Here is a 17362-nt window from a genome sequence, read left to right on the forward strand (position 1 = left end):
TTCTCGCTTACTCTTTTATGAATACTGAGGTTTCGGACATACTACTTTTTTCACATACTCTTTTCTCCTACTATATAGTAGGTAAGTAGGCCTATTCGGACGCACTTTAAGTAGACGCACGTCCAAATCTCGCGAGAATTAGTACGTCACCCAGGTAATTCTCGCCTACTCTTTTATGAATACTAAGGATTCTGACATACTTATTCGCTCGCCTACTGCTTTTCCCCTACTATATAGTAGAGAAGTAGGCGGTTTCGGATGCAGCCAGTGCTTTTTCTAGCGGTAATTGCTCCAAAGCCCCTCCCTCAGGGCAGCAATACAAAAAAAAAGAAAAAGAAAAAGCACATCAGGATCCTGTTTGAATGGAAGTGAATGTAGAAGATGCTTTAGCATGCTGAATAAACTGCTTTTGTGTGGAAACAGCTTGCTATATAACAAATTGACTGCCTGTTCACTAATCTTCAACATGTTTACTACAGAAAAATAGACCATGATACAGATGCTGAGATTACCATCTCCTTTAATAAAAGCATTTCTTGTTGTTCTATGAGTACTTTCAAAATGGCTGCTGTCTCTGCAGTACACACACATATATGAACCTGCTCTTAACACACACGCACACACACACACACACACACACACAAGTGGAGATGAGTCACTGTTGTTCCTCTTCCTCCATGCTTTTACGTCAATTCTCTCTCTTGCTATCATCCTGAATAGAACTAAATATATCACTGAGCTTTTAAAGATAACATTACAAATTTAATTATTTCATCATTTTCTGGATGCCAAAGAAAAGGAAAAAAAAAAAACTTCTTAATTGAAATATGTTGGGATTTAGAAGTCTAGCTTGTCCAAGATACTGATGCATCAGCCAATGTGTAATAAGGGAAATAAATAGAAACACTTTGTCATTTCACAAATGATTCACTACTGGGGCAATGTAAACATTTTACAGAATGTATAAATTACTTTTGATATTCTTATTAATATTTATCAGTGCTGTCAAAATTATTTAATTGAATGTGAAATTATTGCAATATAAATGTATATTTAAAAACTTTAATGTTAGGTGGGATTAATCGAGATTAATAAAAAAAAAAGTGTGATTAATTAGTTTTTTTTTTATTAATTGACAGCACTAATATTTATATATTTTCAAAGTGTATTTAGTGTAAAATACTAGATCAACTATTCTATTTAAAACTGTGTCCGAAATGTACATCTAATTCATGGAATCTGCACATTCTGCTCTGTATTGTCACATTACTCCATGTTTCTTTGTTGCTGTCAGGTTTAAATGACATAGAACAGATCTCTAAAACTGTTTTCAGGAGAAGCAAGAACTCTTCTCCTGAAAACAGAAAGGCAAAATGCTGACTTGCAAAACATTGAATTTTTCACATTATTTAATATTACCCAGAATGCAAAGCAGTACAGAGACCACAGGGGACATATAGCCTAACAGCTCAGGACTCCAGAGACCATCTATAAATATGCCTAGAAACATGGATACTATAAGAGAGACACTTGTTCCCCGCAGCATGGTTTTACCCCAATTTAATTTGGGATTTACACATCTTAATACTTGCAAGTTGCAAATAAAAAATCTCACATATAAAACAGGCAGCACAGACTTTCTAAAAATAGTACTCATATCCCTGACTCCACCCACATCCTGCACACAGCTCTGCTTTCAGCCTAAGAGATCTCTCGTGGGCTTTATAGCGCTCTGGCAATCACAAACTGTAGCTTTGAAACTGTGTCAATCATCTATGTTACAATAATCAAGTTATATGGAATAGCATGCTAACACTCTTTCTGCAGTATATGTATACTGTACACAGGATGCCCTTTTGCTTATATATCTATGCAATACTTGGATGACCTACAGCATTTTTCAATGACTATGCAATCAGAGTACAATGCATGGAAAAATGTATCCTACAATACACTTAACGATTTAACCTGAAGTGATATCAACTGTCTATTTGGTCACAGTCTAAAGACCCTAACATAAGACAGTTTTATACACCTCTGTATTCAAATGCAAAACAGCTTTCCTAGATAGTAACAGTAACACTGGCAGACTTAAACATTTAATGTGATGAGGTAATGTGACAATATAACATACTACTGTTTGTAATGTAAAGAATCTGACACACACACTTGCAGAAACAAACAAGAGTATGCTGAAGTATATACTATATAAAGTATGCTAATACTATAGTAAATGAACAAAGACAGACAATAAAGGCATGATACATTTCATTAAAGACCAAAGCATCTAATAATAATATTCATAATTTAAATTAAACACACTTCTAAAGCCGTCATGACAGTTTCTATGACATTAGGAAAGAGAGAGTTCAGAAGATAAATGAAGACTTAAAGTCAAAGATTATATAAAGGAGAGAGAGAGATGAGACCACTTGAGACCAGCTGCAGACAGAGATATAGAGGACAGAGCTACTTATAATCACATGAACCAAAAGCAGAACTGATGTGATGTGAGTACTGAACCACAGTCGAATGGACCTGACCTGCTCTCATGCACATATATTCACAGAACTGTCTGGCCTGCACATAATGTTATGCCATTGTTGTCACAGTTTTGGTTTTCCTGCTCAGGCCTTTTGTACATTTGCATCTGCACAGTTCTGCATTCACCTGCCAGAGCTATAACAACAAATGTCAGTGCATAGACCTAACCCACTAAACAGACATTAAAATGATCTCCTGTGTGCTAAAGGCTCAGGCAATTCTGTTCTGCACTGAGAGTAAGATGTCAGCTGATTTGGATCTTGGATGATCTTTCAAAATGAATGTGGTACTGACATAAAGATCATTCCAGATTAAAAACTCAAAAATATACAGCTATCTAACTGTGAATGTGGAATGCTGGTGCATTAGTAAAGAAACTGTATCCTGAATAACTATTCCAACACAGTCCTTTCCAATTAGCATACTTATTTAAAAAGGTAACAAAACATTTAATAGGTTAAAAAAAGATGATTATGGCAACACACAATTTAGTGTCTGACAAAGCAAAAAATATACAATATGCATTTAAAAAACATCGATGGATTTAGAGGGTGAAGAAAGTTTTTACATGTGAAAGATTACAGAAACAAATCATTTTTCCTTAAAATAACATGCATCGACAATATGACTTGGAACATAAAAACACAGGCAGCAGAGCAGCGCTTCGATCCAAATTAAAACAACAAAACCACACTTAGCAGACTGTCCAGCTAACAGACAAAAAAACAAACTAGACTTAATTGTTCGCTTTAAATGTAACTGTAAAAAAAAAAAAAAATCACTCTCAAATATCTGAATAATGCCTTCTGTTTCCTAAGCAACTGGAATCAGTAAACAAAGAAAGTGCTCTAGCTCTGCTGTTACCATAGCAACTGGGGTGGGCAAAAAAAGATCTAAATGTCTGCCACTGATTCTTTTTATAAAATTAAAAATATTCATACAATTCAATATTGTGAAATTAATTTTGCAGTTATTTTGTACAGCTTGGAACCCATAGTATTGATAAATCAACTGCACTGCTAAATAATTAAACAGTCAATATAATTTATCTTGAAATCTGTACCGAAGATGAGCAATTGAAACGGAGTCCGACTGAATAGATTTCCACGGTTATAAAATCCAAGCTTTTGATTCAGACACTGAACAAAGACTTCAAATAGCAGATGCAGCAGCAACATAATGAGTTGCTGAGTAGCACCGTGGCTGAACTGGTCTATGATCAGTGTGTGTGTGTCTGTGTGTGTGTGTGTGTGTGTGTGTGTGTGTGTGTGTGTGTGTGTTTTTGCTGGACGAGACTCTATATTTGAGAGAAGTGTAATAATGTAGCATGTGTGTGCGTTTTTGCTGGACCAGACTCAATATTCTGCTGATCTCTGCAGTACCTGATTAGACCTGCAGTTCAGTACTCTGAACTCTCTGCACAGCAAGACAGTGGATTTTATCATCCACACACAGAGCAATTAAAAACCTAACTCATCCCAACATTCTATTTAAAATACATTTTTAATTTAGACAAATTGTTATATACTGTAATATAAAGATAGATAGAGAGATAGATAGATAGATAGATACTGCAAAAGATAGATACTGATGAAAGCACTGTGGCTGGGGGAGCTCTGTGTATGTTCAGCAACATGGAATAAGGCCAATCCTGTCTGATTGATGGACTAAAATATGCTTGAGTAACAGCCTGAGGTGTTCAGCACATAAATAAACACTCTCAAATAGATAAAAAAAACTGCTGTCATCCGAGCGCTACATTAAAATGAGCAATATTATTAATATGATGTTTATTTACACAGAAACAATCTGATAACCCAAAGACAAGCATGACAGCACATCCCACTACACACACACCGAGAGAGCACGCAACTGAGACTGCCTCCCACAATCAAACACATGACTCTGTGTCCTCTTCACAGGGGGCTGAATCTGTTGACACCATCTGCTGACTAAATTACAGTATCAACTTCTCCATCTAAATCCATTTCATGTAATAAACCCAGTTGTTTAAAACCAAGCAAGCTGACCAACCAATGCATTCTGTTAATCTCTCTCTGTTTGTCTCCATTTGCTGTACATGTTTCCTTTTCTCAGGGTAAAGGGTGAGAACGAATGGGACTCAGAATGTGCAGTGTGATGGAACGTTAATGATGACATGATTTCATCACATCTGCAAGCATATGCAATCGAGACATACAACAGATAAAATTCATAAATACAGATAATGTCAGGGGAAATAAATGCTACAAACAAATAAGAGAGTGAGACAGAGAGAGATTTACTCCATTACTTTCATACATTTAAAAATGTAAGATGAAATACTTTGAAAAACATTAGATCACATGCAGCCGTGCATCTTTTGCAGCAAAACCTGTATTGGAGTTAGTGAGATAATAATGAGATTTCCCACATGAAAAAAAGTACACTTCCATAATGTACTTAAAGGGATAGTTCACCCAAAAATGAAAATTAGCCCATGATTTACTCACCCTCAGGACATCTTAGGTGTATCTGACATTCCTCTTTCAGACGAGCACAATCGCAGTTATATTTAAAAATGGCCTGGCTCTTCCAAGCTGTATAATGGCAGTGAATGGTGCCCCTGTTTTTGAAGCCGAAAAAAGTGAAAAGAAAAGAAAAAATCTACTCCACACATCTCCGGGCCTTTATTAACACCCCGGAGCCATGTAGAGTAGATTTATGATGGATGGATGCACTTTTTTCGGCTGCAAAAACAGGGGCACCATTCACTGCCATTATACAGCTTGGAAGAGTCAGGCCATTTTTAAATATAACTGAAAGAGGAATGTCAGATACGCCTAAGATGCCCTGAGGGTGAGTAAATCATGGGCTAATTTTCATTTTTGGGTGAACTATCCCTTTAAAGTGCTCTAATTTCGCGCACTGATTTTGTACTTAATATATTAATAATTCACCTTTAGCACTTCTTAAGATAATCTTAAGAACATCTAAGTGTACTCAACTGTGTTATTTTGAGACACCATGTATATTAACTAAAATGTGCTTTTAACATACTATCTCTGTATTAAAAAATTTATTTAGTTACCACTTGTAGTAAACTTGAACCCATCTTTGTATGAAAGATGGGTACAAGTGGTACCTAAATACATTTTTTAAATACATTTTTAGCACATTTTAGTTCATATTCATGGTGTCCCAAAATAGCACAATTGAGTACACTTAGATGTTCTTAAGATTATCTTATAAAGTACTAAAGAAGAATTTTTAGTATATTAAGTACAAAATCAGTGCGCGAAAATAGAGCACTTTTAAGTAGATTATGGAAGTGTACTTTTTTTTCACCAGGGTTGCTCTCACTCCAGACATAGTCATATACTTCCAACAGTGAACACAGCTAACACTACATCACATATATACAGATCGTACATAAACACATACATATGTTCAATCCTTGGGTTCTGAAACTCTCATAATCTCATCATTCAGATTCAGGGTCCTTCAGCCTGTTGAACACTTTTACATTGGAGATCAGCTTGTCTTTTTCCATGTCCTAACATGAAAAAATCTACTGCATTTGTTTATTTTGAATGTATTTAAGAGGGCGATGAGAGGACAGTAAGGCCAAACAAAATAAAGAAACACAAAAGCCATCAGAGATCACAATTTTACCTCTCCAGAATCTCTCCTCCTGCGATCTGGTATCACTAGAGTATTTCCATTACTGCCTGGGACTATAGTAGAGCCAATACTCGTTCTGGGTCCAACTAACACGTACCGTTTGTCTCCAGATCTGTACTGAATGCTGTGACACAGAGTCCCGTCGTAATTTGTATCCTGTAAATACTTGGATGAATAGTCTGTCGATTTAGAGCACTGCATTACAATAAGTACGATGATGCTGATGACAAAAAGCACTGATACCGAGCCCAAAGTGATGATCAAATAAAATGTCACGTTGTTTTCCTCCTCGTCTTTTACTACGTTTTTCACATCAGAAGCTGCAAAAGCCTCTTTGGGCTCCACAAATTTGACAATCACAGTCGCTGTTGCTGAGAGTGAAACGTTCCCATTGTCTTTGACCAGTATGAGCAGTTTATGCTGGGCCTCGTCTGTTTCTGTGAATGAGCGAAGGGTCCTTATCTGTCCTGTATAGCGGTCCAAACCAAAGAGACTGTGGTCACTAACTTCCTGCAGTGAAAATAATAACCAGCCGTTGTATCCTATATCTGCGTCATAGGCTCTGACTTTAGTCACCAAATGACCTGCGTTCACATTACGGGGAATCTCTTCCACACCCTCAGCAGAACCGTTAGCGCTGACTGGATATAAGATCACTGGAACGTTGTCGTTCTGATCCAGAATGAACACGTTCACTGTCACATTACTGCTCAGAGATGGAGTTCCAGAGTCTGTAGCAACAACATGGAACTGGAACATTTTAACAGTTTCAAAGTCAAAGCTCTTAAGCGCATAAATCTCTCCATTTTCAGAGTTAATATTAATGAAAGACACGTATTTGTTTTCATCTCCAGAATCTCTCCAAATGTTATAGTGTACAACAGCATTTTCATCTAAATCACGATCAGAAGCAGATACAGAAAACAAAGATTTGCCTGGAACATTGTTTTCCATCACATAAAAAGCATAGGGTGAAAGAGAAAATTCTGGACTATTGTCATTTACATCGAATACCTGCACAGTTATAGTTTTAACTGAAGACAGAGGTGGCTGCCCAGCATCTTTGGCTACTAACGTGATGTCATAGCGAGGCACAGCTTCTCTATCAAGAGATGAGGCGGTAACCAGTGCGTGAATGTTATCTTGGGATGATGCCGTTAGTCTGAAAGGTATTTCTTCAGTTATGTAGCATAACACTTTCCCATTTACACCAGAGTCCAAATCACTGACGCTGATTAAAGCCACTGTGGTTCCAATTTTAGAGTCTTCAGGCACAGCACTTGAAAATGATGTCACTTCAATCTCAGGCACATTGTCATTTACATCAACGATTTTTATGGTTATACTCTTATCAGATGTGAGAGGAACAGGTCCTTTGTCTGATGCTTGGATATCTATTTCAAAGTTATTAATCTCTTCAAAATCTATTGGGCCAATCACAGTCATTTCTCCAGTACTGGAGTTTAAATCAAAAAGTTGTATTAGCCTATTGTCTATATCCTTTCCAAACGAATAAAAAATGTCTCCATTTGGACCGTCATCCATGTCAGTAGCATTAACCTGTATAACAGTTGTGCCTACCGGGACATTTTCTTGAAGCGTCACAGAGTAAAGTTCTTGTGTGAAAACTGGCATATTGTCATTAACATCTAAAACATCAACTACTACATCCATTGTTCCAGACTTTGGGGGTCGACCTCCATCGAGCGCAGTGAGGACTAGCTTGTGTCTACGGCTTGTTTCTCTATCCAAAGGCTTTTGAAGAATCAAAAAGGGCATTTTGCGATCTTCTCCGCGATCTTTAACTTCTATGCGGAAATTATCATTATGACTGAGTTTATATTGTTGAACAGAGTTCATGCCGCCATCGGGATCCCGCGCCGCCTGTAACTGATACCGAGCTCCAGGTAGGGCAGATTCCCATATTTCCAACCGCTTTTCTTTTTCTGGGAATGTCGGAGCATGATCATTGACGTCCAAGATTTCAATCGACACATAGTGAATTTCCAAAGGGTTTTCTAGCGCGATTTTTAGATTGATGACACACGAGCTGCTTCTCTCGCACACCTCCTCGCGATCTATCTTTCCCTTTACACTTAAAATCCCGTCATTCTGATTTACCGTGAACAGCGAGTCTCCTGAAGTTGAAACGATCCGAAATCCTCTCTCCTTTAACGTTCTGGTATCGAGACCTAAATCCTTAGCAAGGTTTCCGACCGCAGATCCTTCTTTCTGCTCCTCAGAAAGAGAATATCGTATTTGTGCGCGTACCTCTCTCCAAAGCAGCATTCCCAAAGCCATGAATGTAAGTCTGAGGCGCCATGACGAACGCGCCCTTTGTTGCATTTTGCAGGAAATTAAAACGGAGTTTAGAGATGTTCCACTCAAAAATTTTGACCCATAACAATGTTAAGCGCTGACCATAAAAGTCATGATTTATGTTAGAAAATCTTTACGATACGAATCAGGTTGCTCTTGGCGAAAGTGAAGGCAACGTCCACGGCGTTCATTACGAACTGATGGAGAGAGAGCGAATGAAACTGCCAACAGACGATGCCACGTCAGGTCCATATTTTTGGTGTGCACTGACACCACGCGAATTTATTTTTAACTGCAAACGAACATAACTGAGAAATTAAAAGAACAGACAGTTAGGCTAAGTAAAAAAATAAAATAAATAAAAAACCCGGTTTAAAAATGATTAACTTAAAAAAAAAAAAAACATAAAACGGAATTACAAAAATATTTAATTAAGTCATAATTACGACAAGAGATTTATGTCCAAATGGCGCACAGAAGTTATTAGAACTGTTTACAAGCCATTGCAGTAGTAGGCCTATTGTAGTTTTATATTTCATTCCAACCAAAACAGTCCACTTTTATGTAGCCTAGACCTACAATCATAAACGTTAACTTGTGATCTTTTAAAGAAGCAATCAATGGCATTAGAAAGTAGTTCACTTTATAACAAATAAACAGGTAGTAGCTGGATAATTTGTTACTCAATTATGTGAATTTGAATCGTATTATCAAACATCCTAATTCTAATTCTAATTCACATTCTAAAGCCATCACAGTATGACGTGGTATGACATGTCAAAACATGATGTGTAAGGCCAATATTTCTCAGAGCAAGGACTACTGTTTGACGCCCTTCCTTTACTAAAAGCTATAGTACGGTATAACAGTATAGTATAACAATTATGACTTTTTAAATACTTTTAAGACTTAAATTTTATATGTAGGTAAAAAAAAAAGTAGACCACCACAAATAAAAAAAATAAAAAAAATTAGATAGATAGATAGATAGATAGATAGATAGATATCCAGTTTAATAGATTTATCAGAACTTAAAATTATACCCATCAAACTGTACCATCAAATAAAAATCTTATTAATTCAATGAAAAGACATCAATTTAACTTGACTTATTCTTTGAATTTCACCTCAACATATCTAATTAATCTTCAGTTTAAAAAAAATTGGTAACACTTTGCAATAAGGTGTCATTAGTTAACATTAGTTAATGTATTAACTAACATGAACTAACAATGAACCCCACAATCTAAGTACCAGATCTACTCTTCACCACAATAGTAACCACAAAAATGCCAACAACAGAAACTCTTCTAAATCTAAACATTAAACACTAGCAAGTATGTCCTTCACTTAGTATCATTTCAACATATACTCTTCCAATTCAATCCCATGCAAAGTACAGTATGTTGGGACCCATAAATCCACTGTCCAGCTCCAGTAATGCATGTCTAAGTGTTTCATGAAACTCTTTCACCACAACCACAATCTATATCTAAATGGTAATGGTCATAAAAATACATATACAAATGAAAATATATCAAACCTTAACATTTCTTACCTCCCCAGAATCTCTCCTCCTGCGATCTGGTATCACTAGAGTATTTCCATTACTGCCCGGGACTATAGTAGAGCCGATACTCATTCTGGGTCCAACTAACATGTACCGGTTGTCTCCAGATCTGTACTGGATGCTGTGACACAGAGTCCCGTCATAATTTGTGTCCTGTAAATACTTGGACGAATAGTCTGTCGATTTAGAGCACTGCATTACAGTCAACACAATGATGCTGATGACAAAAAGCACTGAAACCGAGCCCAAAGTGATGATCAAATAAAATGTCACGTTGTTTTCCTCCTCGTCTCTTACTGCATTTTTAACATCAGTAGCTGCAAAAGCCTCTTTTGGCTCCACAACTTTGAAAATCACAGTCGCTGTTGCTGAGAGTGAAACGTTCCCATTGTCTTTGACCAGTATGAGCAGTTTATGCTGGGCCTCGTCTGTTTCTGTGAATGAGCGAAGGGTCCTTATCTGTCCTGTATAGCGGTCCAAACCAAAGAGACTGTGGTCACTAACTTCCTGCAGTGAAAATAATAACCAGCCGTTGTATCCTATATCTGCGTCATAGGCTCTGACTTTAGTCACCAAATGACCTGCGTTCACATTACGGGGAATCTCTTCCACACCCTCAGCAGAACCGTTAGCGCTGACTGGATATAAGATCACTGGAACGTTGTCGTTCTGATCCAGAATAAACACGTTCACTGTCACGTTACTGCTCAGAGACGGAGTTGCAGAGTCTGTTGCAACAACTTGGAACTGGAACGTTTTAACAGTTTCAAAATCAAAGCTCTTAAGTGCATAAATCTCACCATTTTCAGAGTTAATATTAATGAAAGATGTATATTTGTTTTCTACACCATCTCTCCATATTTGATAACTGACTACACTGTTTTCACCTGTGTCTTTGTCAGAGGCAGACACAGAAAATAAATATTTGCCTGGAGCATTATTCTCCATCACATAAAATGCATAAGGGGAGAAAGAGAACTCTGGACTATTGTCATTAACATCTGATACCTGGACAGTTATAGATTTAACAGAAGACAGTGGTGGCTGCCCAGCGTCTTTGGCTTCTAATGTGATGTCATAGCGAGAAATTGTCTCTCTGTCAAGAGATGAAGTTGTCACTAACGAGTACGTATTTTCTTGTGATGACGGCATTAGTTTGAAAGGTATGTCCTCAGGGAATGAACAGGTGACTCTCCCATTTTTTTCAGAATCTAAATCAGAGACGCTTATTAAAGCCACGGTTGTGCCAGGTTTGGAGTCTTCAGGAATGGCACTGGAGAATGATGTCACTTCTATCTGAGGGGGATTATCATTTATATCAGCAATTTTTATAGTTATAATTTTATCTGTTGTTAGAGGAACAATTCCTTTGTCTGATGCTTGAATGTCAATCTGATATTTATCTTTTATCTCAAAATCCAAAAGACCTGTCACAATAATTTCTCCAGTGATTGGATTGACATCAAAAAGTTTACGCAACTTGTAATTAACATTGTGTCCTAATGAATAAACTACTTCCCCGTTCTGACCTTCATCCAAATCAGTTGCGTTCACCCTTAAAACTACTGTGCCTACAGGTACGTTTTCATTCAGCATAACAGTGTAAGTATCTTTAGTGAAAACAGGGGCATTATCGTTTATATCTAACACATCAATCACAATATCCATAGTTCCAGACTTTGGTGGTCTGCCTCCATCTAAAGCAGTCATCTGCAATTTCATACTATTTGTAATCTCTCGGTCGAGCGGCTTTTGTAAGATCAACACGGGAGCTTTGCCGTCTTCATCACGATCTATAATTTCAATACGAAAATAATCGGTGTGGCTCAGTTTATAAGTCTGAACTGAATTACTGCCACTGTCTGGATCGCGCGCAGCCTGAAGCTGGAATCGCGCACCAGGAAGCACCGTTTCACTTATTTCTAAATGCTTTTCCTGCTCTGGGAATCTCGGACCGTGGTCATTCGCGTCTATTACATCAACGGTCACGTAATGAATCTCGAGAGGATTTTCTAATGCAATTTTTAGATGTATTAAACACGGGGTGCTTCTTTCGCACACCTCCTCTCTATCTAATTTACCGTTCACATTCAAGACACCGTCATTCTGATTTACACTGAACATTGACTCGCCTGAAGTCGAGACGATACGAAATCCTCGCTCCTTTAGTGTTCTGTGATCAATACCCAAATCCTTTGCAACATTTCCCACAGCAGCTCCGTCATCTTGCTCTTCAGAAATCGAGTAGCGTATTTGTGCCCAAACCGTTCTGCCAAAAATAAGCGATACAACAATGAAGATGATTTTCACATGGCGCTCAAGGCACTGATCACGTCTTCGTCCCATTTTTGCAACGTATTGGTTCCACAGCAGTTTCACAACGACTATCCAAATATTAACCCAATGACCACACGACAGATGCCCTAACCCTCGAAAGATTTTACTAAGAAAAACAAAGGACAAAAGCACCGAGCAAGCCACGCCGCTGAAGAAAAAGTGACCATATACAAAATGACGACGAAAAAACGGGGAGGTACTCTGACGTTTTGAGTCTAACTATATAGGTTTACACTGACACCTCGCGCTCTTTCGTTGGATTGCTATTCATTAAACTATGCGAATTCATAATGAAATGAACTAATAATTTTAAAGTTTTTTAAAGCTCGTCTAATAGATCTAAAATCTACACAGAAAGAGAAAAAAGAGAGAACTTTGCAGGACAGAAAGCTGCATCATATATTCAGCACCAAGGACAGCGACTAGCTCTCGCAGTTTCATTTACAGTTTGTTCAGCCATTAGAGCACAGCAAAACAATTCAAGAATTATACAAAACTCACATGCGTATGTAGCTATAAAAATAAAATAAAAGTATTACAAATATTTAAAAAAATAAAATTAAAAAAAAGTACAAAGCTGGCAATATAGCACACCTCTAGTCCTTTTCTTACCTCTCCAGAATTTCTCCTTCTGCGATCTGGTATCACTAGAGTATTTCCATTACTGCCCGGGACTATAGTAGAGCCGATACTCATTCTGGGTCCAACTAACATGTACCGTTTGTCTCTGAGGAACAGTTCCTTTGTCAGATGCTTGTATGTCAATCTCGTATTTATCCTTCATCTCAAAATCCAAACGATCGGTTAAAATTATTTCCCCAGTGATTGAATTAACTTCAAAAAGTCTGCGTAAATTATTGTTGACATTATTTCCCAATGCATAAACTACCTCTCCATTTTTACCCTCGTCCAAATCAGTGGCATTAACCTGTACAATTGTTGTGCCTACTGGTGCGTTTTCATTTAATGTAATCGTGTAAGCCTCTTTCGTAAAAACAGGTACATTGTCGTTTATATCCTGTACATCAACAAATATTTCTATTGAGCCAGACTTAGGAGGTCTCCCGCCATCTAAAGCAATCAATTCTAATTTTATGTTTTTCGTCACCTCTCTATCAAGCGGCTTGTGTAAAATCAGAATTGGAATTTTACCATCTTCTTCTCGATCTTTAATTTCAAGACGGAAATGGTCGTTGTGGCTGAGTTTGTAGGTCTGAACCGAATTGCTTCCACTGTCTGGATCACGCGCTGCCTGTAGCGGATATCGCGCGCCTGGCAGGGCAGATTCCCCACTTTCCCGCCGCTTTTCATTCTCGGGAAACAGTGGACTGTGATCGTTTACATCTAATATCTCTACAATTACATAGTGGATTTCTAGTGGGTTTTCTAGAGCGATTTTCAGATTGATTAAACACGGGGTGCTCCTCTCACACACTTCCTCTCTATCTATTTTACCGTTCACATACAAGACGCCGTCATTCTGATTTAAACTGAACATTGACTCGCCTGAGGTCGAGACGATGCGAAATCCCCTCTCCTTTAGTGTTCTGTGATCGATACCTAAATCCTTCGCGATATTTCCCACAGCAGCTCCGTCCTTATGCTCCTCCGATATCGAGTACCGTATTTGTGCCCAAACTGCTCTCCCAAACAACAGTGATACAGCAATGAAAGCGAGTTTTGCATTCAGCTCCAGCTGACGAGAGCGTCTTCTTTGTTCCATTTTTCAGATATGACAAAAATCCCTTCCAACGCAATTTCAAGATCAATCTATAAATTTTTGTTGTATAGTTCCATCGTTGCTCACGTTTACGCTGAAAACCAGTCAGACAATAGAAAGGCGCTGTACTCAATCCTGACAAATCTTACAGCACCGGTGCTGAAAATGAGAAAACACACGAATAAACTGAGAAGGCGGAACAAAAAACCCATGAGCAACCGTTTGACGTCAAGAGTCTTTCTCCAGGTTTACACTGACATCTCGCGATCCAAAGCGTTAGTTGCATTGCAACGTTCAAAAATATTTTACTGCTGTCAAATGCATATAGTTTTATCAGTGGACTTAAAAACAACCCACACAAATTGTGATTTTAAGATGTTTAAACGACAAGCTTTTATATTGTTAAAAATAATATTAATTTACATATCAAACAGAAATTGGCTGAAAATAATTCAGTCGATTACAAAAACCATCTATGGACGTGCGATTTGGCGTCCGTTCACAAACCAACAGTTAACTAAATAGGACAACACTCAGAGGCTGCAGGCATCAAATTCAGAAAAAAATGTATTACTATTACAATGCAAAACTCTAGATAACTCCTGTCCAGCAGAATTAGGAGGATACCAACAAATATTTAAATAAAAAAGCCTTGAAATTGCAGTCCACCCAGATAGTAATGATACACATAGCCTCATCACAAAGCCCAGAACTAGATCCCATAGAGAAGTCCTTTTGTTTTACAATTGACTTCACAATGAAAAACATGTCCATCTGAACCACAGGAGAAAACCCAGATGACCAAATCAAAAGAAAAAAAAAAAAAAAAAAGGAAAAAAAAAAGCACATTGGACAGAAGCATAAGTTCAAAGCAAATTGAAATGATTTCTGTCACTAAACAGAGAACATAAACGTGCTGGAATACCTGACCACAGGATAAACCCTAAACTATATAAAGTCCTGACCATATACAGACCAAGTGAGCACAACCTCGCCATAGAGATGGACAGGCACAGACAGACCTGGCAAACTAAACACTGCACTGCACACTAAATGAAGTGGAAACAGAATTGCACTGTATCAACAGTCCCCAATCTTACATATATTAAGAATCTTTCTCCATTGGCTGTATGTTTCTTTATTTAATATTGATGTGCTTCAGTAATGTGAATCCTAAATCTAATAAATCTGAACCTGAGAAAGAGGTTGACACTAAGAATGTTCCATTTAAAAACAGCCTGAGCATGTTCAGTACCACGGACAGCAGCCAGCATCTATCTTAAAATAGTTTCCTACAACTAATACACAGATGCATAAGCCATTTGCTTACCTCTCCAGAATCTCTCCTCCTGCGATCTGGTATCACTAGAGTATTTCCATTACTACCCGGGACTATAGTAGAGCCGATACTCATTCTGGGTCCAACTAACATGTACCGTTTGTCTCCAGATCTGTACTGGATGCTGTGACACATAGTCCCGCACATTACGGGGAATCTCTTCCACACCCTCAGCAGAACCGTTAGCGCTGACTGGATATAAGATCACTGGAACGTTGTCGTTCTGATCCAGAATGAACACGTTCACTGTCACGTTACTGCTCAGAGACGGAGTTCCAGAGTCTGTAGCAACAACATGGAACTGGAAGGTTTTAACAGTTTCAAAGTCAAAGCTCTTAAGCGCATAAATCTCACCATTCTCAGAATTAACGTTAATGAAAGACGTATATTTATTTTCCTCGCTACTTTCTCTCCATATTTGATAGCTGATTATAGCATTTTCGTTTGAGTCTTTATCACTAGCAGACACAGAAAATAAAAATGTGCCTGGGACATTATTTTCCATCACATAAAACGCATACGGGGAAAATGAGAATTCCGGACTATTGTCATTTACATCTGATATCAGAACAGTTATAGTTTTAACAGAAGACAATGTTTGCTGTCCTGCATCTTTTGCAACTAATGTTATGTCATACTGGAATTTCGTTTCTCTGTCAAGTAATCCAGAGGTAACTAAAGAATAAATATTATCGTGTGATGACGGCATTAGTTTAAAAGGTATATCTTCGGAGAGTGAACAGGAGATTTTCCCATTGAGCCCGGAGTCTAAATCGGTGACGCTTATCAAAGCCACTGTAGTACCAAGTCTAGAATCCTCTGGAATGGCGCTTGAAAATGATGTGACCTCTATTTCCGGTGCATTATCATTTACATCGACGACTTTTATGATTACACTTTTAACCGTCGCATGAGGAACAGTTCCTTTGTCAGAGGCCTGAATGTCAATTTCATATAGATCTTTGACCTCAAAATCTAAAACACCACTCACAATAATTTCTCCAGTGACTGGATTAACTTGAAAAAGTTCACGCAAGTTATCATTAACATTATTTCCTAAAGCATAAACTACTTGTCCGTTTTGACCGTCGTCCATATCAGTGGCATTAACCTGTACAATTGTTGTGCCCACTGGTGCGTTTTCATTCAATACAACAGTGTAAGACTCTTTCGTAAAAATAGGCACATTATCGTTTATATCCAGCACATCAATCAATATTTTTATTGAGCCAGACTTAGACGGTCTCCCTCCATCAAAAGCAGTTAATACTAGTTTTATGTTTTTCGTCACTTCTCTATCAAGCGGCTTGTGTAAAATCAGAATTGGAATTTTACCATCATCTCGATCTTTAATTTCAAGACGGAAATGGTCGTTGTGGCTGAGTTTGTAGGTCTGAACCGAATTGCTTCCACTGTCTGGATCACGCGCTGCCTGTAGCGGATATCGCGCGCCTGGCAGGGCAGATTCCCCAATTTCCAGCCGCTTTTCATTCTCGGGAAACAGTGGACTGTGATCGTTTACATCTAATATCTCTACAATTACATAGTGGATTTCTAGTGGGTTTTCTAGAGCGATTTTCAGATTGATTAAACACTGGATGCTCCTCTCACACACTTCCTCTCTATCTATTTTACCGTTCAGATACAAGACGCCGTCATTCTGATTTAAACTGAACATTGACTCGCCTGAGGTCGAGACGATGCGAAATCCCCTCTCCTTTAGTGTTCTGTGATCGATACCTAAATCCTTCGCGATATTTCCCACAGCAGCTCCGTCCTTCTGCTCCTCCGAGATCGAGTACCGTATTTGTGCCCAAACTGCTCTCCCAAACAACAGTGATACAGCAATGAAAGCGAGTTTTGCATTCAG

General features: G+C 38.1%; 1 protein-coding gene across 3 annotated transcripts in view; it reads right to left on the reverse strand.

Annotated features, from left to right (window-relative positions):
• The window catches only part of LOC107747087 (protocadherin alpha-3-like), a 147996-nt gene that overhangs the window by 108473 nt on the left and 22161 nt on the right, over window positions 1-17362 (reverse strand). Inside the window, exon 1 of one of the 3 annotated variants that reach the window (XM_016561511.1) lies at window positions 6199-8619. The exons of the other annotated variants lie outside the window; for them this stretch is intronic. Within the exon in view, the coding sequence (XP_016416997.1) occupies window positions 6199-8553 (2355 nt within the window). The 5' untranslated portion in view covers window positions 8554-8619. Of the gene's footprint in view, window positions 1-6198; window positions 8620-17362 lie in introns of those variants that run through there. 3 annotated transcript variants of the gene reach the window in all.

This window comes from Sinocyclocheilus rhinocerous, unplaced genomic scaffold (genome assembly GCF_001515625.1).
Source record: "Sinocyclocheilus rhinocerous isolate Xijiao unplaced genomic scaffold, SAMN03320098_v1.1 scaffold168, whole genome shotgun sequence".
NCBI classification, from domain to species: Eukaryota; Metazoa; Chordata; class Actinopteri; order Cypriniformes; family Cyprinidae; genus Sinocyclocheilus; species Sinocyclocheilus rhinocerous.